The following is a 19,429-nucleotide window of genomic DNA, read 5'->3' as shown; positions in this document are numbered from 1 at the left end:
CTAGTAAGGACAAGGTGGAGGTGCCAAGGTAACAGCCAGAGCCTTAAAATGAAATTTCATGGACTGTCAGTGAAACTGCAAGTCGATTCTGTGCACAGACAAAACACTCACAGCAGATGACTAGCAGAAATCCTCGCAAGCACATTCATTATGAGAATTCCTCCCAATCAATCATTTAGAAATGACTGAATTATCAGTACAGTACAGCACCACCTACTGCAGAGCAATACATTTTAACCACTTCATAAAAATAAATTTGATCAACATCTCGGTCTAATTCTCATACGCTTCACCTTTGCAACAGGAGGTCTGAATCCACACCCTGCTGAGGACTCGTAGGCTGGGATGAACAGGGCACCCCTGGAGCTCTCTACTTAGGGACAGGCGTGGAGCTGCTGGCTCTGGAGGAACTGAGCCCTATGGTGTTCCAATATGGACCCAGGGACAGCTCAAGTGAGGATGAGCAGTGGTACCTGCTTTGGGTGTGCGTCAAAACCAACCGTCACTGAGAGGCTTGGACTGTTAATCTTAAGATTTGCAATGCTGTTCAATTCCAATTATTCAAGGGCACAGAGTTATGATTCATAAAGAGGCTTTTAAGATGATGAGTCTGAGCCCCACACTGGAACAGCTCAGGTAGCACTCCCACCATAGATAGATAATCACTTGGGTCATTTAAAGGCTACAGAACTTAGCTCTAAATCTCACATGTGCATTTGTGGCAGCAATTACATTTTGCAGATCCTGGCAGCCTCAGCTGGATGGGAGGCCTCAGTGTGCCATGCAGAGCACAAATGGGAGCAGTACTGAGGTGCTGCAGGACATCCTCTGTATTCACAGTGTGGATTCTAAGCAGAACCCCAAAACAGTACTTGGAAAGTAGCATTTTCTTTAATTTGATTATTAGGTTTTGGATAGAAGCATTTAATTCTTTAGTGGGTATGTTCACTGCTGAAGGTGCTTTCTGGCCATGCCTTGAAGCAAATACAACTGCTACAAACAGCACGGAATTCAAAGGTCACAGCATCATCGAGCCTCAGTGATTACCATTATTTTTTCTTGCAGTTATGACTATGCTAAAATTGTGATCTCAATTCACAGGGCCATTAAACACATCCACTCCTGTTGCTTCAGGCAAACAGCACAGGCTGAAGAATTGCCGCACCACTTGGTTAGCTGATGCTCACAGCACCTTTTCCCTCAAGTAGGCCAATTTGCCAGCTCAAAACCATGCTTTTGTTTAAATTCAGTCTTTCACTTTTCAGAGCTGTGAAAAAAGATTGCAATTTTAGCATGTATTTAGCATCACAGCCAGCACCTCAGAGCTATTGCTGAACACTTCCTTTTGCCTGCTACCAGTAAGACACACATTCCTGCCAGAGCAGGCAGTCCTGGTTTGCTAGAGGAGTATTCACACTGCTTGAGCCTTTTGTTTAAGTGTGCACTGACACAGCTAAGTGCACTTGGGACATGAAAAACACCCCAGGAGCCGCTTCATACCTCATTGTTTTTCCTTGAGAATCAAGATTTTAGTGTATTTTTCTCAGTTTAATGTATTTCTCCCCTGCACTGGTTTGGATTGATTACACGAACTGCCATCTCCCTCAGCTTGAAAAGTAACACATAATGACCTGCCTTAATTTTTATTGCATACTTTGCACTCAAGTTAAATATCATACTAATCAATCACTGGTGACCAGCAATACAGCAGTTGTACAAAATCCTACTCCTACCAAAAGAGTATTAACTCTTACCTGTGACAGATGGCTAAAATGATCATTAGCAAAAGCAAATGGCAATGAGGTCTCTTACAGCACTGAATAAATTAACATATTCAGTACTCCTTGCTTCTCAATGCATGTATTAGACAGTGGCAATCAGCTTGCTGAGTTTAATTGGTATGACTAAATACTGAGAACTGCATTGGAGAGAAAAAGAGTCAGGTGGGATCTTTCTATAAGTCCTGCAGAAGAGGACTGAGGCAACAATGAGGTCTGAACAACCAGCCTAACCCCTCAGATCCACACAAAGTGAGTGCCAAGCCATAACCACCCCATCCCCTCACTCAGAGTGGCACAGCCTGGTTTACAAATCGTCTGCCTCCAAAGGGCTACACCAGTTCCAATGCCAAGGTGTGCCCAAAGCTTCTGAGCTTTTGGTTCCAGCTCTGAAGCTGCAACTGAAGCTGCAAAAATGAGTTCTGCATTTTGTACTCACAGGGAACAGACAAATCCTCATGGCTTTGCTCTGCAGAGGGATTCCTTTGGCCCCTGCTCCCTCTCCTTCCCCCCCTCTTCCCTTTGGTTGGTACGTTCTTCTAGAAGCAAGGCACTGAGCCATGCTGAGAGACGTATAATAAAAGAGGGCATCTTGTTGCAGTGCCACAGTAGTCATTGGGAAGCAGATGACCCTGAGAACCTGAAGAAAACTTTGACCTCACTTATCTGTTCAGGTGACTTGGAATTTGGGAAGTAGTTCAGAGCAGCCTGAAAAAACTGCTTAGCAGGAAAAAAGATGAGGCAAGTTTCAGCAAAACCGTATGACTGAGAACATGAGCATTGCATAAGATGCATTTGGGTTCTCAGCTCATCCCTCTCAGTGGCTCAGTCACTCTTTTGGAAATATTTGTTCAGCTGCTGAGCATGCCTCACCAGAGAGGCAGGGCTCCCTGCTTGGCTCAGGTGAGTTAGTGACCGTGGCAGCTGTTCTGCACTCCTTCCACTCCATCAGGCTCAAGGCCAGCAGTGGAGTTCATCTCAGGAAAATGAAAATCCCTGGTGCCAAGGAATAAAATGACAGATTGGAACAGTCTATTTTAGAAGAGAGCTGCCATGTCTAGTTAGTATCATACACAGATCAGCTGCACACAAACACATGGATGCTGGGCTGAGCTTGGAAACCAAAGCCAGAAGTAATTGAGCATTTCAGCCAAGAAATAAAAGGAAAAAAGTAATCACAAGCTTTTCTGTGTTGGATTGCAAGGAGTGAGCAATCACATTTTGCCAATGTTCTCCAGTTTTCTCCCATCATTTTCATTCAAATGATCTTCCTAAAGGCAAAACACCAGCACAGATGATGCTATACATCACCACATTTGAAATTCAAGGGAAGCTACAGTTGATTGTTGCAAGCAGCAAGGAAATCAATAGATTTCTTTTGCAATTCAAGTTTCTATCCAAACTCTAGCACTCATGTTTGCAAATTCAGAGCACAGGTCAGAATTGTACCCACTGCCATAATCTTCTGGACATTTCTTTCCTGTGTTCTCACATTCAGTGCCAGTGCCCTAGACAGTGTTCCCATACCTCACTTGCGTTTGATGGGACTTCAGACAGCACAGGCTAAAACCACATGGGGAGCCAAAATGATGGTATGGTAAATGCTATTTTATGGCCAGTACTAGAGTCTTAATTAAGGAGCTCTCAGCAACCAGAAGCAGAGATACAAATCATTCTGAGAGCTCTTCAGCACAGGCTGCTGTCAGCTGAGCCAAGTCATCATAGAGATGATTTTCCTGGCAGTATTTGACAGATATTTCACAGACTGAGGCCTTTGTACACTCATGCATGCTGTGTTTCTTATACACAGACACAATAATTACAAAGACTATCAAAGAATGGTGAGCAAGAATGAGCTGCTCATTGCAGCAAGTGCTTTACAGGAAGAGGATTAAGCAATGAGGGCATGGGGAAAAGAGCTGAAAAGACATTAAAATGGCACTCAAAGAGACCTTGAAGCAAAGTGAGGCAGGGAAGATTCAGGTACTGAGATGACTAGGCCTGAAAGACTCCCTAGAAGAGACTCTGCGGGTGAAATTCTTTGAGGAGAAAGAAATAATTTAACTGCAATGACCATACATATTCATGTCTGACTTCACAAGCCCCACCGATGCTTGAACAAACAAGTCTATTGCCAATTAGATGTGCCAATGCAGAAAGTGCAGTATTTGGACACTGCACCAGAATGATATTATATTACAGCACCTAGGAGCAGTACCTTCTGTCCTTCAGAAAACACAAGGACACAAGAACATTTTCATCATGACATTGGCTCATCTGACAAGTACCAAGGATAACATGTGGGTAGGATATACACAATCTCTTTGGACAATTGAACTACAGCAGTGTGGAAAATTGCAATATATTCTGAATACACTGGAAATATTAAAACAAAGTCCTCCCAAAAGATTTGACTCCCCTCACTTCCTGTTTTTGACTTTTAACTTACAAAGCAGGTCACACGCTGGCACGCTTCTCAGCAGCTCAGAGTTAAACTAAGTGCACCAAGCTGAGGTTTACTGAGTGAGGAGCCAGCACCCTTTTGCTTCCAGCAACACTGCTCTAGAGACAACAGCCTCCAGCAGAGAGGCAAAGTATAGAGCAGAGCAGCACTGCTGCAAGTTGTCTGCCTACAGGTCATCATTACCCCCTTATTACCTGTTCATCTCGTATTCTGGCTTAGACTTGCTTTGGAGCAAGTCTAAGCAAGTCGGTGGCCTCCTGCACACCAGAACATGGCTGCAGGATGTTTCCCCTGCAGGCATCATGCTGTTGGAGACGTCAGACTTGAGTCTGCTCAGAGTCCAGAGAGAAAACCGTGAAATACTGAGGTAAGACCCAGAGAGTGCAATGGGAAGCAGTGCTTGGTCAAGCCTAGGGACCTGCACCTATTACAGACTAAGTTAAGAAGAAGCACCCAGAAACACTCAGCTGGCCAAGCAATGACCCACTTCATCCACCACCATTCTCAATTCCAATAACACCCCTGTAATATCTTGAAGTCCATCTCTTCATCGTGCTGGATGAGAAGCATACTGTGAGAAGCATGAGCACTGCTGGTTTTGTGCTCAATTTGCAGCTGCTAAAAATAGGCTCAGACTGAAAGCACATTCCCATTTTGGACACCAAGTGACAACATCTGCCACGATGCTGATTAGGCCCAATTAAAGTATTCCCACAGGAAGAAAACACACACTAGTAAACAGCTCAGAGGGCACAGAGCTCTTGGAATAGAAACTTGCTGTGCAGCTCCAAACACACCCATGTCACTGCTCTCACCTCACCCAAGAGCAGCCTCTCCCTGCAGTGGGATGGGCAGGAGCCCCACAGGGGTCCTTGAGGAACTGCTGCAGGATGAAGCTCTGAGTCACCTGCAAAATTACCCAACTGCAGATGCTCTTTCCGAGTTCAGCTTTGCAAGCACCTTCGTGCAAGGAAAACAAACAAATCCCCCTTATTTTCAAATGCTGCTCTTTGCAAGCACTTGTCCCTCCCCCTCTTGACAAAGCAGGCAGCTGGAGCTGCAAGCACACACGGCAAGAACCAGCATTTGCACTGCTGCCGGAGCCCGTCTGTCAGCTGGGCAAGGAGCTGGTGGGACATGTGCAGGCTCAAGACTTGGAGGACAGAGGCTGAAAACTTACAGCTTGCATTTTGGAGAAGTTGCACGCGATCACTTGAGGAAACTGAAGCAAACTGGACCGTGGGGGACTGAGCCTACTGGTAGTTCAGACTCTGCCTTGTATGGGCAGCTTTAGCTCAGGGCTGAAGCCAGATCCACCTTGAAGACAACAGATGACAGAAATGTGGGATGTGAATGGACAGCTGAGAGAAAAAGGGTCAGTGAGAACGAATATGGATGAATTTAGTAGCACATGGAGCAGATTAGCTGCTCTGGATTTTTGGGTATCAGGTAACTTCATTCCCATTTTTAGGGAATTCTGGAGCTTCCTTGGATCCTTGACTGATTGACCGCAAGTCACTTCAGTAGAGGACAGCCCTGTTGACAGATCACTCCCTGCCTGTCCCACTGAACCCATAGCTGCAGGAAGGGCCAGAGGAGCTTTTTGATTTCAAGTCTTCCCAAACTAAAGTGAAGCTATAAGCTTATATAAAATTAATGAGTTACTCTTGACCTGCTGAAACAGGTCACACAAAGCTGACTGTAAAAAATAGCCTAAAAGTAATTGCAATAATATGTAACGTCTTCTCCTCTGTGCTTCTTCCTTTAATTAAGAAAGCTCCCTTTGGCTCAGTTGCAACTGGAACTACTTCAGCAAGTGATGCACATAATGACACTAAAGAAAAAACACCTACTCTGACAAATGAATATCGAGAATTTTTATTTCTGTCTGAATAAAGCATTTCTTGTGGTGAATCATCTGTTTACGGCTTTTCTGACAAAATATTCTCCAACCAGAATTGCTCAGACTGAAAAAGCTACATGTGGAGAAGCACTGGGTTGAGGAACGATGCTCCCTCATTACCAGCCTTCAGCTGCATTGCTCACATCCTTTGTGACAGGGCTGTCTTGCCTATATTTATTGCTGGGTATACACGCCAGGGGAGGTGCCACCAACTATCATACCACAGCCAGATTTATTGTATTCATTGCTTCTTTAATTAAAAGGCTAGAGCAGGGGTTAGCTGTGCTGTATCTGAATTCAGCAGGGGAAGGTGGGCAGCGTTGTTGACCCAGCACACCAGCAGCTGAAGGGCTCAGCAGCAGAAGCAGCTATCACTGCCTGCAAACCTATGAGCCATTTTGGGAGGCAAAAGGTATGTTGCTAAAATCACCTGTCACGAGTACTTTGAGTAAATGTGAAAGGGACCATTTAGTGATGCATTAATAGGTTAGTCAACATCCATCCATCCCTCTGTGTGTGGAGCAGCAAACTACATATAGCAATCAGTGAGGCATAAATTAAGGTTACAGCCTGATGTGTTAGCTGTAAAGTGAGCACATTTAATCCAGGTGTCATTGAGGACAGCAGACACCATCTCAGGGTGCCTTCCTGACAACCACTGCAGCGTAGCACAACTACTTTATGATCTAATGCACATATGCTGCAGCTCCAAATGCTTCTTCCTCCTGTGCTGCTGAACTACCTGCCTGACAACTCATTAAACAGCTTGATTTCCAAGGTCTTTATGACCTAAAGGAAAAGTCGAAAAACAAGAAGGCTAAAAAGAACTGAACAAAGCCACAGAGCTTGAAGGCCAGAGGCTGCCCCTCAAGGGTCATTGGACAGCTTGTCCCACAGTCCTCCAAAGCAGCATGAGCTGCAACTCCCTGTCTTCTCAGTGCTCTGCTGAGTACAGTTTCTGGACCCATGATCCAAGGTCTAATAAGGCCAGAGGTGGCCCACTCCAATATGCAAAACAGCAGTTCACCCCACCTGTTTGCAGTGGAAGTAGTGGTTGGTCACTCAAAGGCTGCTTGCACAGGTAGAGAACAAACATCAGCCAAAAGCTGACAGGTAGAGAACAAACATCAGCCAGCCAGCACCATCCCCCTCCAACAGCTCGCACCAGAAGGCAGACACTTTGAGGAAATGCAGCACCCCTGTGATAGCACAACCAGCCCTTGCCATGGGACCCAAACCACTTCCTGTGCAAGATTGCTCCAATCAGCCCAGGGCTTTTCAACACTCATTACCAAGGGATGCACAAAAACAGCTAAAGGCAATGAAGAAGACAATGAGAGCCCTTTCATGGATAATAATATACTTAGGATGCAGCTGAGAAAGATATTCAGCTTCTGCAAATGATAAGGAAGGGGAGCAAATGAAACTTCACTGGCACTTTATAAAAGAAGCCAAAAAAATCTCTGAGAATGTAAACTCAGTACATGATATTGCAACACTCAAGTAACCTTATTACGGAAACCCATAGTAACCCCTGCTGAGAGCATTAAATATTAATAATGGCTCACAGCTGCTACTGCTACATAATGGGCTTATTTTGATGAGGAATAGGCACACAGCTTAAGTAACATGCTTCAGCTCAGACAAACCTACTTTCCTTTTGAAATTTATTCAGGTCCTTTTCTCTTTGCTGCAATTAATTACAGAACCCAGAGCTATTATTTTTAAAGGGCAAGATTTGCCTCTGATCTCTGTCCTGCATTGCACTGTTTTCCAGCAGAGGTTGCAGCATGAGCAGAGGCAGGCAGCGTATCTCCACGCAGCCCTGTTTTGATCTGCTCTGTCCTGGATCCTGTGAACCTGCCCACGCGTGTAACCCACAAGGGTAGTTTCAGATGTTCCTGAAGCTACAGCAGCTCTGTTGTGGCCGATCCCTATATCCACACTGCTGTAGTGGGAAGCTGTGAGGTTCCTAACTTGCTCCATAAGTAATATCAGGTAATGCTCCATTTCATTTAACACTTCACAAGGCAAGTTCTGCCTAAATACTTATTTACTGATAAAATAACCACTACCTGATCATTAACAGAATGATTACCCAGCTAACAGGCACTTTCCTCTCCACTTAGACATTAAGTTATATGGGCTGCCTTAACAAGGCTCAGGCTCAGCTGATACTAATCTCTAGTTCAGAAGCCTCCTGACTTAAGCTTGTTGATCTATAAAATAAACAAATGAAGACCATTGCATACTTACTGACCAAGATATGGATTAGTTTCAAAAACAAAGGGGCAGCTAGGAGCCCCCAGGAACAGGCAGGCAACGGACTGCATACACTTAACACTGCTGATTGTGCAGAAAGATTCATTGTGCTCTACTGAAAAGAAAAATATCCTCAGAGTTACTTTAGGAAGATGAGGAGACAAATTTCTGACACAGACACATCACTCCTTTCTAGAATTACCTTTGTGAGCTAATACTACAATAGTTACAAAGCAGTCGTTCCAAATAAGTTTGTCCTTAGCCAGTTCCTGTACAGTGTTATGTGAGAATGCAAGGCCTGTTATCTAGGTCTGAATACCTTCTTAGGGAAAAAGCAAAAGGAGGTTTCCCCTTCTCCCCATATACAGCTCTAGGAAACCCTCAGGTGAGGGAGAGGCTTCATAGTGCTGAGTTGAGGGTTCTGAAATGAAAGCTTTCACTTAAACAACTACATTTGTAGCTGCTATAGATGCAGCAACAACCTCCCCGTGTGAAATGAGTAATGGATGTAACGATGTCTACAGGCTCAGAGTGATGACTCACAGGAGGGAACTCCTCAGTCACTTGCAATCCTGATTAGAGCATCAAGTCCAATGCCCAACTAGGTGACATCAGTACCTAAAGAATTACCGATCACTTTAGCTCAAGAAATAGGTCTGGGCAAGCACAGCTCATCTGAACTGGAAGCTCACATGGCAGAGGTCACAGGAACAGTAACAAGGGAAGACCAAGGACAGAAAACAGTGGGAAGGAAAGCAGCAGTCAGTGCTGCCAAGAGACTCCATGCTGAACAGAAGTCACGACCTGGAACTAAACCAAGCAATTAAAGCTTTAATTGCAGACGCATCAGTAAGTTGCTGGTACAGATGAGCAGGGAGCATAGCGAGGATCCCTGCATAGCGAGGAGCACATGAGCTCCTGTCAGGTGAGTAACTACCAGCCCAGCAGGGCCCTCGTCCTTAGTGCAACGCCAGGGAGCTCCAGGCAAGCCAGTATTTCCCCACCATTCCTCAGGGACACCAACTGTTCCATGAACTTCAGCATCATGGACACATCCCTACAGCTAGCAATTCTCTTCCGTGAAACAAAATTCCCATCGGTAAGACACTTCTAGATTCTTCTGTAAATTACTTTGAAGGCACGTAAGAAACGCAGGTACAAATGGGCTCCCTGACTTCAGCTCAGATTCAAACATTTAACGCTTTTCATTTTAGAGGGTATTCACTGTAAATAGCGGACAGACAGCTGATCCGATCCGGGATCTTGCCAGCACTTCGAGTCCAGACGAGAGGCTGAAGCGGGCCCGGCTCCACGCCGCACACGGCAGGCGCTCAGCGCCGCAGCTGCTCGGCTCTCTCGCCGGACTGTGCTGCTGCTGCCGAGCCGCGGATCGCGCCCTGTGCTGCGCGAACGGCGCCACACGGCGCCGCCTCGGGCCAAGGGCGCACGCGCGCCGACTCCGGGACGCTGCGTGGCGCGTGCGCAGAGCGCCCGCCTCGAGACCGTGCGCTGCCGCCGTTGCCGCCGGCGGGCGGGCGGCGCCTGGGCCGCACCATGCCGGGAGGGAACCCGGCGGCTGCCGAGCGGGCGCGGGGCCGCGGGCGCTAAGGCGCGTCGGGGGGAGCATGGCCGAGTCGCCGCGCGAGGAGCCGCCCGGCGGGCCGGAGTCGGAGGCCGAGCTGTCTCAGCGGCTGGCCCTCATCAAGGCCCGCTCGTACGGCAGTACGGCGAGCGTGGCGGCGCCGCTGGCGGAGCGCTACGTGGAGCACCGGCTCAGCGCCGGGGACACGCTGCAGGGCATCGCCCTCAAGTACGGCGTCACGGTAAGGCCCGCGCGGCGGCGGCTCTGCCCCGGCACGGCGGGGAGGCGGCACCGGTCGCCTTTCGGTGCCACGGCTGCGGCGATGGGGAGTCTGCGCTGGCAGCACGCTGACCACCGCCGCGCTCTGCTTGGATTGCAGAGAACGGCGATTACATTTTGCCTTCAGAAAGCGCGTTACGTTGATACAACGTGCTGGCTGCGGCCGAAAGATTTTCTCCCGACAGCTTCAGGCCCAAATGCTCCCCCTGCTCACCTGACTCCCGGCCGGCTCAAAAGCGCTGCTGTTTTTGCATCCCCTAGAAAGGAGAGTGCATCCCCATGGAACGCGTTAAAGGCTTCTCCCAGCCCAGTCCGTGAGGTTTACCAGCAGCCCCTAACAGCCCGGGTTGCTCCCTACCTCACCGACCTCCCCACGCACGTGAAGCCCTGCAGGCTGTCAGCATTTCAGTGGTACCAACGTGCATAACTGCATGGGGTGAAGCACAGCCAGCAGTACAGTGCAGGCACACAGTGAACGTCACTTTCACACCAGCTGCAGAGAGCACCTTCCAGCTGGGCTCTCTCCAGAGGAGGTACAGTGCAGTCCCAAATTAGTAGGTTGAATATAATGGGTTTCCTTGCCTTCCTCTAGCTCCAAAAACTGCTGAGGCTTCAACAGCATTCAGCCTTTGTTGTGAAAAGGTTTGAGGAACTTTTGACCAAATCTCATTAACGGCATTCTTGGCATTTGCAATTTATATAGGCATACATTAAAACAAAGTTTTGTGGAGTACCAAGGCAAGCAAAGTAACATTAACTTCCCAATTAAAAAAAATATTTTGGGTAGCATTTTCCATACTGAAGTCTCTGGGCTAAATGATTTAGTGATGTTTTTATTCAGAAGTGTATTTGCTCACTGCACTAAGTAGAAAAATTATATGCATGGATTATTAAAGTAGTTTTTAGAAACTATGCTGAACACTCTATGGTTCCCTCTCAGCTGAAATAAAGTTGTGGATCAGACCTGTCCCATCTGAAGTGTTTAATTTACAGACAATAACTTTGTACTATGATGTGTTAATAAACTTTTGCTGTTCTAATGACACATTTCAAATATAAATGCTGGTTTTAAGATCTCATTTGCTGTTTCTTTGTTGCTAGTATTTTTGCCTAGGAAACCAGAGCTGCTTCACTGTAGGCTCCAATTCGGAAAGGTTAAACTGACATGGGATCTCCCTCAGGGTACTGCCAAGTTAGCTGCCATCAGTCATTTGTTATTGCTCTAATGGTTTCATCCCAAGGTATGAATGCATGCAAACATGCTGGCTTTAAACAAAATGAAGGCTCTTACATGTTCACACAGGGACAAGGACCGACTTCCTCTGAGGACCACTACATTGACTTCCTACACCCTGTATAGTTGTCTAAGACTAAGGGGTGCTATGCAGCATCAGAATTATCTTAGGCTGTCACTGCCTCCAGTATTACTGTTGCTGTAAGTTTCTCCATGTGGTTTTCCTCAAAGGGAGTTACTTTGTAGCAGAAGACATCCTGTCCAGTGCCTGAGATGCCATGACACACAAGCAATTTGAGATGGATGGAAAGAACATTTTAGAGAGATATCAGCACGATTTGTTTGGCCCTTTTAGTGGGGTGAGAAGGATGGAGTCTACTTGTTTTGCTGTGAAGCAGTTTTGATGAATTCAGCACCAGTTTACCCATTAGTGCTGCTTCAGTTACATTAAGAGAAAAGGCTTTTGCTATTGTAGATCTAGCTAACAAATCAGTTTCCTAGCGCAGAGAAAACTGGTGTTAAATTCTGTTCTCCAAACACCTATGAAAGCAGAAGTTACAGTTGGAGAATATAGCACATTAATGTTTTCAAGACTCTAAAATGATATTTAAGAGACATATTTCTTATTACATTGTTACTAATGCAGATACAGTCTTTTTCCAAATGTCACCAGATAGTATTTAAAGGGTATTCCAGGAAGAATTAACCAGGGATAGTGTTGCAGTGAAGGGGGATAGAGAGCAGCAGTACAATGCATTATTTAGCACCTGATGAAATACTGGCTCCCTAGTCCCCTTGTTGAAGGAATCAAAGGTTAAAATAGAATGTTTCATCTTGTTGTTTTCAGAGAGGAGCTCCACTTAGCATTTTAAATGCGAGTTTTCGGTATCCTTCAAAAAACACTATTGACTTTTAAAAGTGTTGAAAATAAACATTTAAGTTTGCATCTGATGCTATTATGAATCTTGTTATTGAGCCAGGCAAAGCTTCCTTTGTGGCATTCTGATGGTACTTTGCTTGGGAAAGAGCTGGGAGATATGCCCTACACTACATAAGGTGCACTAAAGATAGTTTCTAGTCTTCAGAAGCCAGAACAGTAATGATCTCTTTGTGGAGTTTCTAAAACTCAATGCTAATCACCCAGCTTTTGAAAAAGACTAAATCCAGTTGTGCCTCCATCTGAGCCAGCTAATTGCTGCAGGTGGCTGCATCATCTCTGAAGAATAGACCATTTTTTGTGTGTTTAATAGGTAGAAATAATTCAATCCTGAGTTTGATTCCATTGTTCTCAGTATTCTCACCCTACCTGATGTACAACCTTTCTAGAGCCAATCCCCTATTTTGACGAGTATCTCATCTGGCTTCCAAGACCCAAGCAAACTCATCCATATACAATATCACAGCTGTTACTACTGCACAAACCTGTAACAGCAGTATAGCAGATGGTCTTATTGCACACACCAGGTCTACTTCACATGCAGAAGTTTATTCTAGTTCTGCCAGTGGCCACACATCACTGACCCTGGAGCACATGAGCATGCTGAGAATTCACATCCTCACCTTTCACTGATGTTCGTATGTAAACAAAAGCAGTCTCTGGCCAGAGCAGACCATGTGGAAGCTCTTTCAATTACACCTTTCTCCTACATTTTCTTCTCAAGTCTGCTATGAGGTCGAGCACATTCAGAAGACGCAGGTTAGCATCTCCACTGCTTTCCACTGGTTTTAGAATGCTTCCCCAATAGCATCTTCAGTGTGAGAAAGAAACTGGTTTAACACATCAACTTCTCTTGCCACTGGGAGGGACACAAAGCAATGGCAGAAAAAAGTTTAGAAGAGCTTAAAAATGGTAAGCATAAGATAGAGCCATTTTTCATTATCCATTAGTAAACTCAAGATGCTGCAAACTCTGAAGGAGTGAATGGCTAGTGTTTGCAGCCCTGCGCATTTGTTTCTGGGGAAAAATGTAGCAGTGAAATTCCTATTATGACAAGACTTAACAGTTTTTATTCTTACACAATTCCACTCCTTTTAGTTTAATATGAAGGTATAACACTGCTGCATTAGAGGAATATTCTCATTTGTTGTTATATTTGTTTTCAAGCAGGTTTTATTTAGAGTGCGTTTATCACTGCAGCATAATCATGATTACGGGTCCCTGCCTATTGCAGTCATCAGGGGACTAGGACTTTTCCTGGTAAAGTCTTGAGCTCAAGTTATAACAGAAGTCATTTAATAGGGTACAGTCTTTCCTTGTGCAAAGATTGCAGTTGAGAAATAGAAAGTCAGCTTAGCTCACTGACCTGAAAGGAAATTTTGATGAGTGAAAACTTAATATTCTTTGTAAGGAGGCAGTAATAAGCACACATTACAGCCTGTTCTTTGTAGAGCAACTTGAGGTGCTATTATGAATTCAGTTAAGTACGGAACAGTTGAGGTTTCATACACATTACTGCTGATAAGGATGTGTCCACTTCATTCTTCCTTCTGCTATGATGTAGCATTTGCTGATGAAGGTTATGGAGTGTCATGAGTAAAAGTTGCATAGATAATAGTGAAGTTACGTAGTGGTTCATATGCATTCTGATGTAGAAGTGTTTGTTAATCATGCCACAGAATTCAGTTTAATGGAGAGACGCAGCATGTAGTCTATATAGCTGTAGTGCATATTGCTTACAGGGCCTTTATCCTTTTCCCAACTCCTCACTGAAACTTCAGCTGAAATCTGAACTTATATCAGCTGTGGAGAAAAATTGGCACGCATGAGGCATATACTGCTCTCCCAGCGTTTGTAGTGCTCCCTGTTCTTAACTAACATCCTAAGAATGTTTGATTTAACTATCAACCCCTTGTTTGTACTATGCATGCTTTTCACCAGAATGGTTTCCCTGTAGCAGCTGTTAGCAGTTCTGAGCCTTGCTTTAATGTAAATCCAAACCAGCAGCCCCTCTGCTTTTCCCTAAATGTTCATGTGAGCCTGTAATGAGATTGGAAGACCATTTGAGAAACACATCTTCAGGTAGTACAAGACTTCTGGGAGGACCAAGTGTGGCATGAAGTCTGTATGCAAAGGAAAAGCTAGAATGTTGAATCTCTAAAGTCACTTTGAATGTGAAATAATCTTTTTGAAATCATTCCTACTGCTAAGTATAGTCCTACTGGAAGCAGAGGTTACTGTAGCACTTCAGAAAGGCAGCATTTTATGCTTCACCAAAACCTAATCATTTACATTTTTTCCTATCTTTTTCAGATGGAACAAATAAAGAGGGCAAATAAACTGTTCACTAATGACTGTATATTTCTGAGGAAAACCCTAAGTATTCCTGTTATATCAGAGAAACCGTTACTGTTCAATGGACTTAACTCACTGGAGTCTCCTGAGAATGAAACAGTTGACAGCTCCCCTTCTTGTGAAGAAGGGCTAGTGACAGTTCAGGAAGAAAGTAGTTCTTCTCCCAGTCCTCAAGAACCTGACAATCAGCCCACTGCACCGGAAGAACTGTCTGCCAAAGATTTTCTTCAGAGATTGGACTTGCAGATTAAGTTATCCAAACAAGCAGCCAGAAAACTAAAAGATGACAGCGTCAGGTAAATGCCACTTTCAGTATTAAGCACCTTCATTTCATCCTAGAAGCTTTTCGGTCTAAACTGAACCCTCTTTGTGGGTGCATCTCAGACAGCAGCTGTTGTTTTGTCCACAGCATGCCTACACTATCATCATGCACAAGACACATATGCAGTACTCCACTAGCACGTGCCTTGACACGATGGCTAGAGGCTGCCTTAATATACATTGCTCACAGAATTTCAGTACTAATACTACCCTATGAAAGCTATAGTGCCAGATGTCTTGTCCAAGATGTCTTGCGATGTAAGTAGGCAACTCAGTGAGCAAACCCAGTTTGCTGTAGAGTACTAAGCCAAAGTCTACATGGAAGCTGACACAGGAAACAGTTTCTCCTCTCCCAAGCTAGCTCACAACATGCTCCACACTGCAGTTTCTTTCACTTAACAATCTTACCTCCTTTCCCTATCCTCCCCCCCCTTCGTGGATCCAGCTATGTAGACTTCTTCAGTATTTTCTATTGCAACCAGAAGTCCCTATGTGTTTTAATCCTAGAAAATCCTTTTAACATTTGCCACAGTGATAGCATTTCCCATGACAATAACAGAGGGAACCCCTGCAGGGAACTAGCATCACTTCTCTTACTATGGGGATCTGGAGAGAGGTTATGCGAGCAAATACATACTTTGCTTTTGCAAATTGTTTAATGCAGAGCTTCCATCATCCCAATTCACTTTCAAATACTGATACCTTCAAGGATCAAAGCTGTAGAGCTTAGAGTCTTTTTTTTTTTTTAAAAGAAAAAATTAGGTAAAGGGTCATTCCAGCAACTTAAGCTTCAGTTACTGGGAAAAATTGGAGGGAAACAGTATATTGAATTTATTAATTGGATAAGTCTCATTTGGGAAAATACCACATAAGACAAACAGGAGAATGGAATTTGTTATCTGTTGCACTCCATGTACACACAGCTCGCCACTGCTGGATAGAAAATGGATACAATAGAACAAGTGACATTACTGAGAAAGTCTGCTTCTGCTTGCAGTTTTCTATCTGTTTCAAAACTTCAAGTCAGAACTTCTCACCATACTCATAATCCTGATTTAGTAGATGTTCTAACATGCCAAGTCACTCCTTATACTCTTTATTGCTTAATGTAACCAAGAATTCGTGCATATACACACCCCAATTCTGATCATGCTTATTTGGTATCTTTCTGAGGTACAGGTATCTGTTTCAGTCTCCTGCTACATAGAAGACTTTTGGTGATTTTTTCTTTAATCTTAGCTCTTGAACTCAGTCCTTTAAGTACTCACAAAGGAATGGGGTATATTAACTTCTAAAGTTAACTTCAATAGCAATGCAAGTAGTCAATTGCCAGAGACTATAGAATATAATCTACTCAATTTGTGCTCACTGCCTTTCACTCCTAGAGTTTATGGAAGCATATAGTTAGATCTATATTTAATATTCCTTTTACTGGGGAGTTTCACTAAGCATCATAAAATGGCTTAGGTTGGAGGGGATCTTACAGATCTAGATCCAGCCACACTGCCATGGGCAGGATTGCCAACCCCTAAATCAGTTGTCCAGGGCTCCATCCAGCCTGACCTTGAACGTCATCAGAGATGGGGCATCCGCAGTCTCTCCGGCAAGAAATCACTGCTTAAGGAATTCTCCAAGCAGGCATATTGACCCATGGTGCAGCTCCATGAGCAGCTTAAGGGAGTAAGGCATGTTTTGGGGGGCAGTACTTTTACAGGAGACCAGAAGGAATGCAGTAGTTATTAAAAGAGTTATTTGTAGTATGTAGTGAACTCATGTAGTTACGTTTTAGGAAAGAATATCTATTATTTACTTCTACCTACACACGGCAGAAAAGCAGCTTGTAGTTTAAGGATATGCTAGTGCTTCATCTTGCTATTACATACGGCTCAGGATGCTGAAACTGAAATTAAGCATAGCAACACTTTTTTTATCAAACTATTGAAGATCTAATACAATCTCTTTGTAAGATACTTAATATTTTAGGGTAGTGCAGTGGGCTAGAACACTAAGGCCATCTGCTGTGCTTCTGGGATGGATCGTGTCTTTCTGCAACTGCATTTTCAGTGACAGATTTTGGAAACGCTGTAATTGAATACAGCCATTCTAATCGTTATGGCTTATATGAGCCAATGTAATTAACAACATAAGGTTCTGTTCCACCGCTGCATGCTGGTTATGTGCTCAGTTGCCTAGAGCTAAGAGTAAAAAAGATTTGAAATTTGTAACAAGTTCAGTTATTTGTCCAATAATTGCTCACCATCGCTAGCCATCAGCTAAGAGAACAGATAACTCAAAGGAGGACACCTGTGAAGAACCACATTTTCAGGTTTGTAAAAGCTGAGTTCATGAGCTTAGATTGCTGTCTTGTTTGTGTGGATGTTTAGAAGCATCTAAAGGTTGAATTCAAGTTTACTTGCTCATTTGCAAGTGTTCTCAGTCTTACAGATGTAGTTATTAGTGTGCTTCAGGCCATAACAACATGCAATAGCTTGCAGCAGGTCTCCTGTGCTTGCATCCTGCTGGGTTAAGTGGCAACAGCATACAAGAAGAGACAGCACTACAAAACATTGTAATGTTTTGCCATTTCTTCTCCTGAAAGGGGACATTGCAGTGACTTATCACTTTGCTATTTTAAGCATCTTAAAGTGAAGGAAGAAAATTGTTCAGTTGTTAAACATATGCACACTGCCTTGTTGTTGCTTATGGGCCCTGGACCAAAGCTACTGCTATGTAATCTTTCTTCATGTAAAGCTTTTTTTTGTTTTTAAACCGTCTGTAATAAGTCACATTTACTATATACAGTTCTAAAGATCTGCAATAGTAGTATTTCACAGTTCTGCAGCCTGAAATAAAAGGCTGGAAGCTGTTCTTTCTAACCCTTATCACAGTATACCTGAGCCTTGGTCAGAAGATTTTTTCCCCCCTGCACTGCTTCAAGCAATCCCCTATTTTATGTCCCTGCCACATACAGGAATCTCTCAGAGTTGGCTGTGGCCCAAATGCCAGTCTTGTACCAGAGATGAACAGCGTGGACTAGTTTTGTGGTCTTGTTACTTCAGTAGGCTAGTTTATTTGATTCTGCCATCACCACACAGCCCTGCAATAACTACATGTTAACCAAAACCTTGCTTTCTCAGAGGCTTAATTTTTTCAACAAGTTGCATCAAGACAAAAGCAGTATCATAAGAAGATTTTGGCTGCACTACTCAGAAAAAGGGAAGAATTGTGAAAATGAGCATAATTTACTAAGCTGCTTGAATTGTAGCTAATGATGTTTAGAAGTACCACGAAAGTCTGCACGATGGGGTTTGGTATAGTTTGTGCTATTATTGGGCTATGTGAATAACCTTATCTTTGCATGCAAGCACATGCAACATTAAAAATAAATCCTGTGAGGCTCACAGTGCAACAACTGAGAAGTCTGTTCTCACAAAAGCAGCAGAATTGGCAGCAGCTCTAAAGTTACGTTACTGAACTGTTCTTGAAGATATACTTCCGAAAAAGAGTGATCTCCAGAGTGCTTACCATGTTTGAATTAGCACTGATCATTGCACTGCATTGCTTTCATATAAACTTTTTAAAATAGCAGTACAATCAAGTAAAAAGTAAGCAGATTGAAGTTTCCTGAGAATTTGTAATAGCAACACTACTTTGGTATTTGCAGTCATTACACTAGAGGTGGTAGGCAACTATTTTCTGCTAATAAAAATCGAAGCAATCAGTCTGAACGTTGATAGGTACACAGGGTGTATACATTAACAGATTCATTCAGGGAATATCCTTGCAGCAACAAAACACAGATATGGCTACAGCTCTGATGGACTGCTCCCATCATGGCCTTGTTTGCCCCATTCCACATCCTCTGCCACTCAGAAGGCAGTAAGTAAAAGTAGACTTTTTTAAAGAAAGATGGAGAGCAACAGTGGTGGAACTTCAGCATGCTTCTACTTGTTTATCCTTCATACTAGTGCCAAATAAGAAATACTGTATAGAGTCATTGAACTGTACATGTTCTGATGTCGAACTTTTTCAGCTTTACTTACTATCAGCTTTCTGTTCTGAAAATAATGGGAATTCCAGACATACATAAGGAACAGTAGCATACAACAGTGTTATTCTTATTAGGAAATGCCAGTCTCATCTATTTTGACCCACTAGGAAAACTGGTTATTTGCATTTTTGTGACAACTTTACTGCTGAAGCATGATATCTGTTCCTAATCTGATGCTTATGATCATTCTTTTTCTAGAGAGGAGGAGAATGAGGAAGGTCCCTATGCAACTTCTTCATATCACCAGTAGAAGACAGATGTGA

General features: G+C 43.8%; 1 protein-coding gene across 2 annotated transcripts; it reads left to right on the top strand.

The window, feature by feature from the left end:
• Positions 1-9,996: 9,996 nt before the first annotated feature.
• On the top strand, positions 9,997-19,429 carry LYSMD2 (LysM domain containing 2; the record flags this gene model as incomplete). Of its 2 annotated transcripts, none has more annotated exons than XM_079540903.1 (3): positions 9,997-10,230; positions 14,753-15,090; positions 19,369-19,429. In XM_079540903.1, the coding sequence occupies 3 exons, from the start codon at positions 10,033-10,035 to the stop codon at positions 19,427-19,429; spliced, it is 597 nt and encodes a 198-aa protein (XP_079397029.1). The 2 variants fall into 2 exon arrangements, with proteins under 2 accessions (XP_079397029.1, XP_079397028.1); XM_079540902.1 differs by having other exon boundaries at positions 10,033-10,230; positions 19,365-19,416.

Source organism: Tetrao urogallus (assembly GCF_951394365.1).
Source record: "Tetrao urogallus genome assembly, chromosome: 11".
Lineage (NCBI taxonomy): Eukaryota > Metazoa > Chordata > Aves > Galliformes > Phasianidae > Tetrao > Tetrao urogallus.
Note: the sequence above shows the minus strand (reverse complement) of the source record. Positions and strands in the feature narration are given on the sequence as shown.